General features: G+C 57.2%; 1 protein-coding gene across 1 annotated transcript in view; it reads right to left on the minus strand.

Moving 5' to 3' along the window:
- DLGAP2 (DLG associated protein 2) overlaps positions 1 to 17,188 on the minus strand; it is a 441,306-nt gene that overhangs the window by 77,190 nt on the left and 346,928 nt on the right. Inside the window, exon 6 of the mRNA XM_062198983.1 lies at positions 8,568 to 8,770. Coding sequence (XP_062054967.1) covers positions 8,568 to 8,770 — 203 coding nt within the window. The remainder of the gene's footprint in view (positions 1 to 8,567; positions 8,771 to 17,188) is intronic.

Here is a 17,188-nt window from a genome sequence, read left to right on the forward strand (position 1 = left end):
GTTATCTTTCTGGACAATTTCTTAGATACTCCAATCCGTGACCTAACAGAATGCCTGTTTTGGAACTTCCCAGCTGTCTTGTCTCCAGAGACCTCCTCTGTCTTGCCGTCTCTTGTCATTTTGTTCTGGGACCCTGACGACATGTGTCTGACCATGCGATGTTGTCCCTGGCTCCTGGTCTGAGTTTCCCGCCTGCTCTCCCCAGCTCCTGTGTGGTGACGTCCACGGGTCCACCCTAGGGTCTCTGGTCAGGACTCCTCCCCAGCAGGTGCATCACACTGGCGCTCTCCATGGTGGCTCCCTGGCACGCCTCTGTCACCCCGTGTCTCCTCCTGGTGGCCATTTCTTGAGAGTGGGCCTCACATTTTCCTGTGGGTTTCCATGTCCTGAGGGAAGGTGGGACATCCTGCAGAGTGGCACGGCCCGGCGGGGTGGGGGCGTGGACTGCAGCCATGCCTGGAGGTGGACCTGCTCCTGGCCTGGCTCGCAGCAGCCCATGCCGACGCTGCCCTGGCCTGCGTGGTGTGGGGTTTGAGCTCAGTAGCTGCCATGGCTGCCTTCCCACCCTGTGGACACTGAATTCCTCCCAAGGCACCTGCGGCTTAGGGTGGAAGCTGAGTGCTGAACGCGTCTTCTCAGTGCTGCCTCCTCACTGGACCCAGGCCCATGGCCATGGAGGATTTCCAGCTTCTCACACGGATGCACCACACCTGACCCAGGCCCGCTCACGGCCATGGAGGATTTCCAACTTCTCACACGGATGCACCACACCTGACCCAGGCCTGCTTACGGCCATGGAGGATTTCCAACTTCTCACACGGATGCACCACACCTGACCCAGGCCCGCTCACGGCCATGGAGGATTTCCAACTTCTCACACGGATGCACCACACCTGACCCAGGCCCGCTCACGGCCATGGAGGATTTCCAACTTCTCACACGGATGCACCACACCTGACCCAGGCCCGCTCACGGCCATGGAAGATTTCCAACTTCTCACACGGATGCACCACACCTGACCCAGGCCCGCTCACGGCCATGGAGGATTTCCAACTTCTCACACGGATGCACCACACCTGACCCAGGCCCGCTCACGGCCATGGAGGATTTCCAACTTCTCACACGGATGCACCACACCTGACCCAGGCCCGCTCACGGCCATGGAGGATTTCCAACTTCTCACACGGATGCACCACACCTGACCCAGGCCCGCTCACGGCCATGGAGGATTTCCAACTTCTCACACGGATGCACCATAAGACAGTGAGCAAAGCTGCATTTTTTTAGTTCTTGGCATGAGTTTCAGAAATTTATTTGGTGTGGGCTGGCGCTGTGGCATAGCGGGTAAAGCTTCTGAGTGTAGTGCCAGCATCCCATAATAGCACTGGTTCATGACCCAGCTGCTCCACTTCCAATCCATCTCTCTGCTATGGCCTGGGAAAGCAGTGGAAGACGGCCCAAGTCCTTGGGGCCCTGCACCCTTGTGGGAGACACAGAAGAAACTCCTGGCTTCTAATCGGCCCAGCTCCAGCCACTGCAGCCATTTGGGGAGTGAACCAGCAGATGGAATCTCTCTCTTTCTCTCTGCCTCTCTGTAGTTTCCTTTCAAATAAATAAGAAAATCTTATAAAAATTTATTTGATGTAAGTTTTAATATTTTTATTGTTGAGTGGTATAATCCCAGAAACTCAGTTTCAACATTGTAAGAACAGTGCTTTCCTGGCCTTTATCCATTTTTATATTAGGGTACTACTTCCTTATTGAGTTGTGCAGCATCTTAACATGTTCAGAACATGAGTATCTGTCTCTTATACTTCAAAACTCTTTCCCAAGTTTTTATTATTATTTTACCTTGATGACAATACCAAGTTTGTTCACTTATTTTTACCAAAAAGAAACTATACATTCTTTAAATTCAAATCAGTCAATCTCTTTGTTTCCTCCCATGGAATCATGTTTAAATACTTCTGGAGCAAGATTACAGAGTGTTCATATACATACATGTATATGCGTATACACACATGTATGTGAATATGTCATATTTTGATGCTTATATAAATCCATCAGAATTTATCTTTGCATATACTATGAAGTACATTTTAAAAAAAGTCTTTAATTTTTATTTCTTTGAAAAGGAGGGGGGGAAGGGGGAAAGAGAGAGAGGGATAGAGAGAGAGAGAGAGAGAGAGAGAGACCTTCCATTTACTGGTTTACTTCCCACATGCCTACAGTAGCCAGGGCTGGGCAAGCTGAAGGCAGGAGCTGAAAACTCATCGCGGTCTCCCACAGGAATGGTGGGGTCTCAAGTACGAGAGTCACCTCCTGCCGCCCCATCCCTAGGGGTGAAATTAGCAGGAAGCCGGGATCACAAAGGAGCCAGGACTGAAATCCAGGCTGTCCCACCTGAGCTGCTGGTATTCCACGTGGGGCCTTAACGACTCTGCATAGTGCCCACCCTGAAGTAGTCTGGAAATAAGCCCTTTTTTTCTATCAATTTAAAGTGCTATCTTCTCCTGAGAATGACTCAGAGATGTTATGAATCATTAGAACTTTACAGTGAAATTACAAAACACCGATGAAAGAAACCAGAGAAGGTGGACAAAAACATGAACAGAAAATTGAAAATCCATGCTCATGGATTAGAAGAATCGATACTGTGAAAAACCTAAGGCAAACTACAGGTTCAGTGTGATCTCCATCAGCACACCAATGGCATCCTTTATGCAATTAGAAAAATCCTAAAATTCTATGGAACGGGAGACCTGGCATAGCCAATGCGCTCCTGAGCAACGCGGGTCAAGCCGCAGGCAGAGCAACTCGTGATTTGAGAGCATTCTGCAAAGCTGTAGTCACTAAGAGAGCACGGTTCTGGCCTAGAAACAGACACAGGTGAATGAAGCAGAACTCCCACATACAGCTCACAGGTTTCTGACAAAGTCGCCAAGAACATACATCAGCCTTTTCAATAAATGCTGCTGGCAAAACTGGATACACATTTGTGTAAGAATGAAATTAGATTCCTCCCTCTCACCCCTATGCAAAAATCAACTCAAGATAGATCAAAGTCGTAAAGGTAAGATCCGAAACTAGGGAAATCTAGAAGAAAATATGGGGGACTTCAAGAGGCTGGACCAGGCAATGACTTCTGGATAAAGTCCCCGAAGTGCACGTGATAAAAGCAAAATAGGACAAATGGAAGTATATGGAGCTCAGGAGTTCCTGCACAGCAAAGGAAACCACCCAGTGAAGACACCTGTCAGAAGGTGAGGAAGCATTTACAAGCTTCTAATGCAACAAAGGATTAATAGCCAGAATATATACAGAATTAAAAACTGAACAACAACCCCAAAAACCCAACCAGGCAACAAATGGCCAAAGGACCTGAATGGCAGGCACACAGGTGACAAGTGAGCTGCTTGTGTCATTCTCGTCTGTGAGTGAAAGACTTCCTATTAGTGGGCCCTATTTAGAGAGAGTGTCAAGGTCCAAGTGGAAGGATAGATATGCGCAATAAGGATTCATATGAAATTACGTGAAGGACTGGGCTGATGTCCATTTCACGGAAGGAAGACCAGGCCAGACAGAACAGCAATGTACCAGGAGACCAAGCTCCTGGAGACAGAGCATCCGCGGCTTTGCATCACATGGTCAACGACAAAGGCTGACAACAGCCAAGCGAAAACCAGGCTTCTTCCAGCCCTAAAGCGGTCACCAGAGAACTGCTGGCACAGTCCCTGCCGCCTAATGGCAGCCTGGCGTGGAAGGCTCCCGGTGTTAGTGCGCCAATGGGATAACTCGATGAGAACCTGGACCCAGGCTTATCACACTGAAGCTAAGTGTCCCCAGCTCACCCTGCAGGTACACCTGTGTTCTTGTACACCTGCTGGAGTTCACAGGAGTCTGCACACAGTCACTCTGCACCTGCACAGGTTCTGCCATCCTGTTCCTGCCAAGAGCTTCTGCACAGAAGGTGGGGGCACTAGGGGCACAGGAAAGCCCAGTGACTTCAACTGTATCTTAATGATCATTTTAGAAGGATCAATTTTGTCTCGTACGGCCATTCAGGATTTAAAAAACCTCTAGAATGAACAGGGCATACGGATGCAAATTTACTTGCAAAACATGAGGTGATGTCAACGTAAGCGATTTCCACACCTTGCCTTGTGGTGTCTGGGAGTGTCCCTTGGGGCCTGCACCTCCCAGGGTTCTGTGTCTCCCAGGGGCTCATGTGTGGAGGGTGCAGGGTGGCACGGGCAGGAAGAGGCTAGGGAAAGCTAATCTTGGTCACTGAGTGTGACTTTGCTGACCAGGTCACAGGAATTCTGTCAATCAGCTTGGAGGAGCGCCGTGGGAGGGAGGGGTTCGCAGGTCAGGACTGGGCGGCTCAGGAGTCTCATGGAAGCCTGCCATGATGGGCTGGTCAGGCAGAGAGCAAGGAATCGGAGAAGGAAGCTAGGCCGAACATGGCTTAAATCACCCACTGCCTCCCGAGAACAACCTCCAGGGGTGAGCCCGTGACCGGCAGCCCCTCCCCTGGCGCACTGCCTAGCTGCTGGCATTGTATCAGGTCTCCACACTAACCCAGCAACCACTAGCACCCACCAGGGAACTGTTAACATGGACTGTGGGCTTGAACGTTCGTGTGCGTCTGGGGAGCCGAGTGCACCTCGATCCACGCAGGGACCCTTCCCCGGGAGCCCCGGGCTGCCTGCTCTCCATCACGTGGAGGCGGCCCCAACTTCCAGTCACCGACACTTCCCCTTGCATGCGTCTCATCTGCTCTGGCATTCTGACCTCAGCTCTTGTGTTGCACTGAGCGGGGTAATATAGACAGGTTCAGAGTTGGTGAAAACATTGTTTGTAATTCAATTTCTTTTTAAATTTTTATCATGTAACCTAAGGTAAACAACTTATTGGATCTGTCAGAAGTTGTACCCTTGTTGATGAGGCCCAGATGCAGAAAGCTGCAGAGCTGACACCGGCACCCGGGCAGGTCACCTCTCACCTGCTAACTCAGCGCCAGGGCAGGACACCGCAGAGCCCACAGGTGCACCCGGGCAGGTCACCTCTCACCTGGTAACTCAGCGCCAGGGCAGGACACTGCAGAGCCCACAGGTGCACCCGGGCAGGTCACCTCTCACCTGGTAACTCAGCGCCAGGGCAGGACACTGCAGAGCCCACAGGTGCACCCGGGCAGGTCACCTCTCACCTGGTAACTCAGCGCCAGGGCAGGACACTGCAGAGCCCACAGGTGCACCCGGGCAGGTCACCTCTCACCTGGTAACTCAGCACCAGGGCAGGACACTGCAGAGTCACCTCCCCCTCCACTCTGCATGCACACGGATCCCCTGCTTGCCTGGGAAAGCAGGGGAGGCTCAGGCAGTGCCTGGCCTCCAGCCCCAATGTTCCTGCCAGGACGACACACGCAGGGAATGGTGGGAAGCCACAGTCATGTCCTTTGGGTCATGTGCATAGCTGACTTACCGGTTTTATCCGTTTATAATTTGGAAATGAGTAGAATTTATCAATAATGTATCTCTGTTCAAATGGACAAGGCATTGATATTCCACTTGTAAAGCTAGTCCTCTCCCCACCATATGAGAAAACCTGTTTCTTAGAGAGACACAGAAGAAGTCCAGCGGGGGCTCTGTGCACACAGCCTCTAACATTCACCCAGTAGGGACACACGCTCACACAGCAGGAGCATGGGGGTGGAGGCCAGGAGCACATTCCTACATCATACACATTCACACCCTCACAGAATAGGGACACACACTCGCACCGTGGGGACACACACAGTAGGAACACACTCATATAGCAGGGACATGCACACATCCCCACACATAACAGGGCATGTGCCTGCACAGTAGGGACACGCTCACACAGTAGGGACACACACAGTAGGGGCACACACACAGCAGGGACACACACAGTAGGGACACACTCACACAGTAGGGACATACACAGTAGGGGCACACACACAGCAGGGACACACTCACACAGTAGGGGCACACACTCACACAGCAGGGACACACACAGTAGGGGCACACACTCACACAGTAGGGACATACACAGTAGGGGCACACACACAGCAGGGACACACTCACACAGTAGGGGCACACACAGTAGGGACACACTCACACAGTAGGGACATACACAGTAGGGGCACACACACAGCAGGGACACACTCACACAGTAGGGACACACACAGTAGGGACACACTCACACAGTAGGGACATACACAGTAGGGGCACACACACAGCAGGGACACACTCACACAGTAGGGGCACACACTCACACAGTAGGGACACACACAGTAGGGGCACACACTCACACAGTAGGGACATACACAGTAGGGGCACACACACAGCAGGGACACACTCACACAGTAGGGACACACACAGCAGGGACACACTCACACAGTAGGGACACACACAGCAGGGACACACTCACACAGCAGGAGCATAGGCTTGCACACCAGAACATGCTCACACAGATTCATACCCTCACATATAGGGACACACTCTCACACAGTGTGGACACACACAGTAGGGATGCACTCACTCACATAGCAGGGACACACACATACCATCACATAGCGGGCATACACTCACAGAGCAGAGACATCCTCACACAGTAGGGACACACAATCACACAGTAGGAACACACAGTAGGGGCACATATCCTCACATAATGGGCAGGCTCATACATTAGGGACATGTGCTCACATGGTAGTGACACAGACACCCTCTCATAACAGGGGCACATGCTTGTACCATAGGTACACAGAGACACACACCCGCATATAACAGGGACACATGCTCCCACAGTAGATACACACAGACATCCTCACATAATAGGGGCACACACTCACACAGTAGGGACACACACACAAGAACCCTTGCATGGTAGGGACATGTGCTCGCATGGTAGGGACATACACTCACACGGTAAGGACATGTGATCACATGGTGGGGACATGCGCTTGCACGATAGGGACATGTGATCACACGGTAGGGACACACACAATAGGGACATGCACTCGCATGGTAGGGACATGTGCTCACATGGTAGGGACTTGTGCTCACATGGTAGGGACTTGTGCTCGCATGGTAGGGACATGTACTCACACGGTAGGGACACGTGCTCACATGGTAGGGACATGTGATCACACAGTAGTGACATGTGGTAGGGACATGTGCTTGCATGGTAGGGACACACGCTCACATGGTAGGGACATGCACTCGCACAGTAGGGACATGTGATCACAAGGTAGGGACTGGTGCTCACATGGTAGGGACACATGCTCACATGGTAGGGACATGTACTCACATGGTAGGGACACATGCTCACATGGTAGGGACATGTGATCACACAGTAGTGACATGTGATCACATGGTAGGGCCATGTGCTCATGCAGTAGGGACACGTGCTCGCATGGTAGGGCCACGTGTTCACACGGTAGGGATATGCACTCACACGGCAGGGACATGTGATCACACAGTAGTGACATGTGATCACATAGTAGGGACATGTGCTCATGCAGTAGGGACATGTGCTCATGCAGTAGGGACACATGCTCGCATGGTAGGGCCATGTGCTCACATGGTAGGGATATGCACTCACATGGCAGGGATATGTGCTCGCATGGTAGGGCCACGTGCTCACACTGTAGGGACACATACTCACATGGTAGGGACATGTGATCACACAGTAGTGACATGTGGTAGGGACATGTGCTTGCATGGTAGGGACACACGCTCACATGGTAGGGACATGCACTCGCACAGTAGGGACATGTGATCACAAGGTAGGGACTGGTGCTCACATGGTAGGGACACATGCTCACATGGTAGGGACATGTACTCACATGGTAGGGACACATGCTCACATGGTAGGGACATGTGATCACACAGTAGTGACATGTGATCACATGGTAGGGCCACGTGCTCATGCAGTAGGGACACGTGCTCGCATGGTAGGGCCACGTGCTCACACGGTAGGGATATGCACTCACACGGCAGGGACATGTGATCACACAGTAGTGACATGTGATCACATGGTAGGGACATGTGCTCATGCAGTAGGGACATGTGCTCATGCAGTAGGGACACATGCTCGCATGGTAGGGCCATGTGCTCACATGGTAGGGATATGCACTCACATGGCAGGGATATGTGCTCGCATGGTAGGGCCACGTGCTCACACTGTAGGGACATGTACTCACATGGTAGGGACATGTGATCACACGGTAGGGACACATGCTTGCATGGTAGGGACACACACTCACATGGCAGGGACATGTGATCACATGTTAGGGACACACTCTCACACGGTAGGACATGTGCTCACACGGTAGGGACATGTGATCACACAGTAGGGACACACACTCGCAGGGTAGGCACGCGTGTTCCCTGATGGAGGCTGGAGCCTGGGCGGCATCAGAGAGGCACCGGCGCATCACGCTGCGTCTCACACACTGCACGGACGCCGCCATGGCACTTCCTCAGAGCCGTCGGCACCGGGAAGTCACCATTCCAGCTGAGGAGCTGGGCTGCCTCGCTTACGTGTGCAGGGCTCCCAGCGGCCTGGGTCCCGTGGGCCTCAGCAGTGGCTCCCGCGCCGTTGGCGACGTCTTGGGACTGGAGTCCGAGCCGCCACTCTCCTCGTCGCCCATGGCTTTGATGTAGCTGCCGCTGCGCATCCTGCGGCACGGGATCTCCTCATCCTTGCCGCCCGCCGGGTACCCGCCCCACTCGTCCTGAGGCACCTAGGAGAGAGCAGGCACAGCCAATCAGTCTGCCCGCCTGGCGCCTGCCATCATGCACTGGGGGCGGGCATGCGGCCATGTGACAGGATGGGGTGGGAACATGAGGGCATGGGGCAGGGGACGCGGCACGTGACAGGACGGGCGGGGAGTGAGGATCATGGGAGTGGGGCATGTGGCCACATGACAGGACGGGACAGGGAGTGAGGACCATGGGAGTGGGGGATGTGGCCACATGACAGGACGGGTGGGAGTGAGGACCATGGGAGTGGGGACCGTGGCCACATGACAGGACGGGTGGGAGTGAGGATCATGGGAGTGGGGGATGTGGCCACGTGACAGGACGGGTGGGAGTGAGGATCATGGGAGTGGGGGATGTGGCCACATGACAGGATGGGTGGGGAGTGAGGATCATGGAAGTGTGGGATGTGGCCACATGACAGGACGGGTGGGAGTGAGGATCATGGGAGTGGGGGATGTGGCCACATGACAGGACGGGTGGGAGTGAGGATCATGGGAGTGGGGGATGTGGCCACGTGACAGGACGGGACAGGGAGTGAGGATCATGGAAGTGTGGGATGTGGCCACATGACAGGACGGGTGGGAGTGAGGATCATGGGAGTGGGGGATGTGGCCACGTGACAGGACGGGACAGGGAGTGAGGATCATGGGAGTGGGGGATGTGGCCACATGACAGGACGGGACAGGGAGTGAGGATCATGGAAGTGTGGGATGTGGCCACGTGACAGGACGGGTGGGAGTGAGGATCATGGGAGTGGGGGATGTGGCCACGTGACAGGACGGGTGGGAGTGAGGACCATGGGAGTGGGGGATGTGGCCACATGACAGGCGGGTGGGAGTGAGGATCATGGGAGTGGGGGATGTGGCCACGTGACAGGACGGGTGGGAGTGAGGATCATGGGAGTGGGGGATGTGGCCACATGACAGGACGGGACAGGGAGTGAGGATCATGGGAGTGGGGGATGTGGCCACGTGACAGGACGGGACAGGGAGTGAGGATCATGGAAGTGTGGGATGTGGCCACATGACAGGATGGGTGGGAGTGAGGATCATGGGAGTGGGGGGTGCAGCCACGTGACAGGACGGGTGGGAGTGAGGATCATGGGAGTGGGGGATGTGGCCACGTGACAGGATGGGTGGGAGTGAGGATCATGGGAGTGGGGACCGCGGCCACATGACAGGACGGTGGGAGTGAGGATCATGGGAGTGGGGGATGCAGCCACGTGACAGGACGGGTGGGAGTGAGGATCATGGGAGTGGGGGATGTGGCCACGTGACAGGACGGGTGGGGAGTGAGGACCATGGGAGTGGGGGATGTGGCCACATGACAGGCAGGTGGGAGTGAGGATCATGGGAGTGGGGGATGTGGCCACGTGACAGGACGGGTGGGAGTGAGGATCATGGGAGTGGGGGATGTGGCCACATGACAGGACGGGACAGGGAGTGAGGATCATGGGAGTGGGGGATGTGGCCACGTGACAGGACGGGACAGGGAGTGAGGATCATGGAAGTGTGGGATGTGGCCACGTGACAGGACGGGTGGGAGTGAGGATCATGGAGTGGGGGATGTGGCCACGTGACAGGACGGGTGGGGAGTGAGGACCATGGGAGTGGGGGATGTGGCCACATGACAGGCAGGTGGGAGTGAGGATCATGGGAGTGGGGGATGTGGCCACGTGACAGGACGGGTGGGAGTGAGGATCATGGGAGTGGGGGATGTGGCCACATGACAGGACGGGACAGGGAGTGAGGATCATGGGAGTGGGGGATGTGGCCACGTGACAGGACGGGACAGGGAGTGAGGATCATGGAAGTGTGGGATGTGGCCACATGACAGGATGGGTGGGAGTGAGGATCATGGGAGTGGGGGGTGCAGCCACGTGACAGGACGGGTGGGAGTGAGGATCATGGGAGTGGGGGATGTGGCCACGTGACAGGACGGGACAGGGAGTGAGGACCATGGGAGTGGGGGATGTGGCCACGTGACAGGATGGGCAGGGAGTGAGGATCATGGGAGTGGGGACCATGGCCACGTGACAGGACGGTGGGAGTGAGGATCACGGGAGTGGGGGATGTGGCCACGTGACAGGACGGGTGGGAGTGAGGATCATGGGAGTGGGGACCGCAGCCACGTGACAGGACGGGACAGGGAGTGAGGATCATGGGAGTGGGGGATGTGGCCACGTGACAGGATGGGCGGGGAATGAGGGACATCCCATATGGGGATGCGGCCACGTGACATGAGAGACACAGAGGGAACATGAGGGCTCTCAGGGCGGGAGGCAGGTCACGTGACAGGACAGAGGGGGCGGGAGGTGCGACCACGTGACAGGACAGAGAGGCGTCTGGAAAGCAAGGGCCGCTTGTCCCCTCATCAGCGAGAACCATGCCACGGTGCCGCTCCTGTGGCAGCCAGGCGTGGGGGAGGAAACGCGGGATGGGGTCCAGCCCCCACCTGCCTGCGGGTGACGCGGCGAGAACCATGCCTGGGGCCAGTGCATGTGCCCCTCCCACTCGAGAAGGAGCCCTGCACACCTCATGCGTGTCAGAGATTAGAACCGAGCCACCCACATGGTGCTGTCCACCCGGCGTCCAGTGCATGGCCAGGAGGAGACGGCCGGCCTGCGCCGTGTCCACCCTTGGTGCCCGGCGCCCGGCACAGCTTTCCCTCCCTGCTGCTCCGCTGGCTTTGGGCTGCCATGGCCACGCTCACGGACGCAAAAGCACAGTAGTGTGCGGGACCCCACGACCACCACGTGGGCCTGCGGTGCGGGGCTCGGCCACGCCTCCTGCTGCACTGCTTGAGGAGACAGGAGAGCCCCGGGGAGGGCCTGTGGGTTCCGTGTCATCATCATGAAGGGCCCCTCACTCCCGTCCTGACCCCCGTCTGCCAGGCTCCTGGGAGGGAAGCCCCTCGCCTGGGGCCTTTGTTCACTCCGGAACCGCACACGGATGGGATGCATGGCTTTGGAGGGTCTGCCTGGCTTTGGCGGGTCTGCCTTGTGCACACAGGAGCCGGGGAGCGGGGCGGCGCTGCCCACTGCACTCCTCACACGGCCTGCGCTGGGGTCTCACCAGGCAGGAGCACGACCCTAACCCGGGCTCCTGGTTTTGGCTACCAGCAGCCATCTGGGGAGTGAACCAATGATGGAAGACCACCCTCTTGCTCTAATTCTGCCTTTCAAATACATGATAAAAATCATTAAAAAAAACTCAGGGTCAGCGTTGTGGCACAGCGGGTAAAGGTGCACATCCCATATGGCCACCGGTTCTGCCCCGGCTGCTCCACTTCCAATCCAGCTCCCTGCTACGGCCTGGGAAAGCGGCAGAAGACGGCCCAAGTGCTCAGGCCCCTGCACCCATGTGGGAGACCCGGAAGAAGCTCCTGGCTCCTGGCTTCCACTTGGCCCAGCCTGGTTATTGTGGCCATTTGGAAGATCTCTGGATCTCTGTGTCTCTGCCTTTCACATTAATTAATACCTTATTTTTTAAAAGTTATTTATTTTATTTGAAAGTTGGAGTTACACAGAGCGAGAAGGAGAAGCAGAGAGGGGGAGGTGGGAGAGAGAAAGTCTTCCGTCTGCTGTTCACTCCCCAAAGGGCTGCAACAGCTGGAGCTGAGCTGATTTGAATCTAGGAGCTACAAGCTTCTTCCAGGTCTCCCATGCGGGTGCAGGGCCCAAGCACTTGGGCCATCTTCCACTGCTTTCCCAGGCCACAGCAGAGAGCTGGATTGGAAGTGGAGCAGTCAGGACTCAAACCGGCACGCATATGAGATGCCAGGACTGTAGGCGGTGGCTTTACCTGCTACACCATAGTGCTGGTCTCAATACCTTATTCTTAATGTAAGAAAAGTCTCCAGTGACCTTACGTTTCTGTCCAGGAGACAGACAGAGTGAGATTAATTTAGGTGGAATTAGGGCAAGAGAAGTGAAGAGAAGGGCCACAGGGGCTGTGGGAGCAGTGGGGGGTGAAGGTGACCGGCGAGGGGCAGGCGTCCCGGGAGCACGGCCTGGGGTTCTGGTTAACTCCTGCTGACCGGCAGGAGGGCACCTGCGGATGAACCGGAGCAGAAGGTGGAGGCAGCGAGGCGGCCGTCACGCACAGGGACAGCTGGAGCCAGGCCCACCTGCTGTCAGACCTGCTCTGGCAGCTCGAGGGAATTCTTTGTGACTCAGAAACTGCATTTCCATAGCAAGCAAGGTCAAGACTTTTCTGCAGCAGACACATGAGCACTGAGTCGGGCTTGTATGCTTCTGTCTGGTGTACCAAGCCGACACTGCTCACGGCAGAAACCTCTCCAGACAGCGAGACCCAGAGTCCAATTCAGAAACCCGAGACCGAGGTCCGGCCCCCTGAGCGGGCGTTCTGGCTGTGAGAGGAGCGGCAGAGTGCCTGAGACACCCCCACCCCGTGCTCGTCCTGTCCAGGGCTGAAGCCCCAGCAGGCTCCCGCAAGCAGACCAGGGTACGTCCTCTAGTCGTCGCCTGCGATGAGGACGGGGGTTGGGGCCCCTCTGGGGGCTGCAGGGGACAGAGGCAGAGGGGGTGTGGACAGGGAGGGTGGGAGAGTCCAGCACAAAGGGAACGGAGAGCAGTGTGGGAAGGGCCAAGCACACACCCCTGGTATATACGCATCCCCAGCCATCTTCCCGCCTGCACGGGAGACACAGCTCCAATCGCCATGGAAACACCAGAGCCCATGACTCCCCGAGGAGGGCGACTCGGACGACGCTGCCAGTCCTGCCCTGTGCCCACCCAGCCTTGCTGGGTTCATCTCACTTTTCTTGGCCAAAACTCCTTCCCCTCTTTCTGCCCCCACACGCTGTCTCCGACCCAGCCTCTGCCCCGGCGGAGTCCCTGGCTGTCATGCAGGGAGCAGGCTCGTGGGAGCATGACTGTGTGGGCAGGCGAGCGCGCAGGGGGCTCACGGGGTCTGCAGATCTGCGGGGTGGGCACCCAGGGCCGAGACAAAGGCTGGGTCCCTGCCTGGGCCCCAGTCTGCTGGGAGCACGGGTGACACAAGCCTCGTGCCCTGCGGTTCACGTCTCACATCCGCTCCGCAGGGGCTGGAGGGCCTGGGGCGCCCCTTGACCCTGCTGCTGGGACGGCCATGGAGAACGCAGCGGGAGGCCTTTGCATTTCCCTGAGCTCGGATGCCGCGTCTCACAAGCTGGCTGTCTCTCCCTGAGTGGACCTGGGAATCCAGGATTTTACGTCTGCTTTGGGAGCCATTGGACACCTCAATAGCCTCGTGTGTTGGCCACACCTGCAGGCTGCTATGGCCCAACGCCTGGACACCTGGGGCCTTGCTGACTCTGGGTGGCAGCCCCCCCGCCCCGGGCTGGCCAGCTCTGGGGGACAGTCATCGACTCCCAGGCCATCCTGCCCTTCACAGGAAATCCCCAGAGCCCAATCCCCACCTCCTCCTCCGTGGGGCTCCCATGCCTGGGACCCCACCCCATGTGCTGCGCCCAGCAAGGAGGGAAAGCATCTGGCCCCCAGCACTGTTGAAATCGCTCAGTTGTCCAACCCCAACGGTCACTGTGTCCGTCAAGTCTCCCACAGAAGCGGTCAAGGCTCTGGCTCCTGTTTCTCTGTGCCTCTGGGTGTGGTCCATGTGGCGTGGCCCTGCCCGGTGTGCCCCGTCCTCCTGAGGTTGTGGCACTGCTCCTGACCTGCTGGCCTTGCCACACCTGAGTCAAGGCAAACCCTGCATTTTAACTCAGCCCAGGACTCTGCAGGTGCAGCCGGCCGAGCCGACCCCTTCTGCTCCTGTCACTCGGGCAGGATTCTGCTGCAGGCTTTGGAAGGAGCAGTGACTGCAACCCCAGGTTCCTGCCAATCTGTAGATGATCCCGTTCGGAACACCAGTGGTCTGCAGAAGCCGAAGCCCCCCTTGCAAACCACACACTGGTGCTGGGAGCAGGCCGTTTGGGTTCTCATCCCCAGGGACAGAGACCTGACTACAAGCTTTGTTTCTCACTCTCTGCCTCTGCAGCCAGTACTGTGGAGGGTTTCTGAGGAGCTGTCAGCCACTAAGGCACAGCTCCCGCCTTCCTGGGAGACGGGACTCCTGGTGCTGGCCAATGGCCACCTCAGCGCCTGCAGGGGCTCTGGCCTTGGAGCAGCAAGAGTGCGGTGAGCCCTGGGACCGGGTGGCACTCATGCCCTCCCTCTGGGATCTGACTGCCTGGCTACTGCCTGGTGGGGTGGAACAGCCCCACACAACACGAAGCCTGCATTTTGCCAGGGAGACAGACGGTAATTAGCAACTTGACTGATTGACAGAGACCAAAGTAGATGGACCTGGTGGAGTGGCCCCCGGTTCCCAGCCCCCAGAGACCAGCAGGTGTGCTGGATCTGCCCAGGCCCACAGGTGCGGCCCCACCCCTACAGGGCTTGTAGAGACGGCAGGCGCCTTTCTTCTGCTGTGAGCACTGTACCACCCCTGCTCAGACGCACTGGAGTGGCCGCACAGCGGGCGCCCTGTCCTCACTGCCGTGTCCATGCCGTGTCCATGCCATGTCCATGCCGTGTTGCCTGCCCCGCAGAATGTGTGGAGTCTGACGGGCTCCCCAGGCACAGCACCTACAACCACAGGTCGCGGCTGAGAGCTGGACAGAGGCTGCAGTCTGCTGCCCGTGGGGAAGCAGGAGGACCACGCACATCAACCACACCTGATGCACTGCCACGAGACAGGCCCTCCCCACCACGAGGCCCAGCTATGAGACGGGAGACAGCAGAGCTTCCAGACACGCGAATCCCGGTGTGGAAAGGCAGGGCCACAGGAACACAGCAACTGGAAAAATACCCCGAGGAAAAGGAAACTGAGGATGCTTTGCAAAATTCAAAGCGATGATTCTGGGGAAGTCTCAGAGGAAACACAAACAAGTCAATGAAGTTAGGGAAACCGTTACCGATCCGAGTAAGAAACCCAGCAAAGGGAGATCCCTCCAAAGAACCACACAGAAAACGCAGAGCTCAGTAACTCAGTAAGTGACATAAAAACATAGTCGAGAGTCCCCCAGATAGACTCGGTCTGAGAGGAGAAAGAACTGAAACGAAGACAGGCCTTTTGAGACAACTCAAACAAAAGGGTTACAGAAGGAAGGCCTGACCCGTAAGGGAGACCAGCAGTGGAGCGACTGTTGGAATTACGGGTGCTGGGGAGAGGGAAAACATCTACCAAAACCGCCCAGCAAGGCCGCTCTCCAGACACCAGACCTGAGCCCATCACGAAAACAGAACCCACGAGAACGGGCGCTGAAGAAGGGCAGAGCGACAGCCCCTTGGCACAAGCCCACCAAGCCACCACGACAACCACGCGGAAGCAGCACCCTGAAACCCACAGGGGGCGCTCTTCAAGTCAGCATCCGCGCTGCATGGACGCGGACTGAACACCGTGGCTGGAAGCTCTGGGTGTGCACAGTGAGAAGGCAGGCCCCGAGGAGCCGGCTCGGAGCAGCTCGCTGCAGGGTGAGACACACAGGGGAAGGGGCGGCAGGGAGGAGGGAGCTGGGAGCAGATCTGGATGGGGAGAGGCCACTGCCCCTCCCCCGGCCGCCTCCTCCCCTGCCCAGGGGCAGAGCAGACCCTCAGACACAGTGGGGTCCAGGGCCAGGTGGACGCTGGGACCAGGGACAGCAGAGGACACGGCAGGAGGTTACAAGAGGTCAAAGAGAGAAGGCACAGAGCGAGGGAGGGGCCCCGAGGCTGGGGCCGTCAGGGAACTGGGAACCAGAGACATCCCAGGAAGTGCACGAGAGAGACCCCAGCTCTGCCCGCCATGCGCCTCTGCACAAGCAGACACAGGACTTTCCAGTCCACAGCTGCCGCGGGCGGGGGCACAGCTCTTTTCCACTAGCGCACAAACAGCATTCCATCTGGCCACCACCCAGTCCCTCAGCCGTCAGCCAGGGCCACACACTGGGACTACCGGGCTGATGGCCATACGGGGCTCCTGGGAAGAGAGGCGGCTGGCTGTCTGCTGCCTGCCGAGGGGGTCCCCAGCACTGAGCCCCCCACTCCCACGTCCAGAGGACCTGTCCTAACCACACGTGCTCCGGCAGGCACAGTGGTCTGTGCACGGTAGGGAGAGGCCTGGGCTTTTGGGGTTTGCTGGCAGCAGTGTCGGGCAGCAGAAGCAGGGGCTGAGCCGCTGTTGCAGAGGTGGGCATCCCCCAGGGGCTGACGCACACCGGCACCTTCAGGCGGCACGGGAGGCACCGAGGCATCGAAACACAGAAGCTCCTCAGCGCACAAGCTCCATTATCCAATTTCACTCGCCTTGGCCTTTGGCAAGTTCGTCTCATCCACCCCAGAGAAGCACACGCACCACGCAGAGGCAGACTCTGAGTCAGGCCTGGGAAGTGGGTGCAGGACAGCCCTGGGCCCACTC

The sequence above is a fragment of the Lepus europaeus genome, chromosome 8 (genome assembly GCF_033115175.1).
Source record: "Lepus europaeus isolate LE1 chromosome 8, mLepTim1.pri, whole genome shotgun sequence".
NCBI classification, from domain to species: Eukaryota; Metazoa; Chordata; class Mammalia; order Lagomorpha; family Leporidae; genus Lepus; species Lepus europaeus.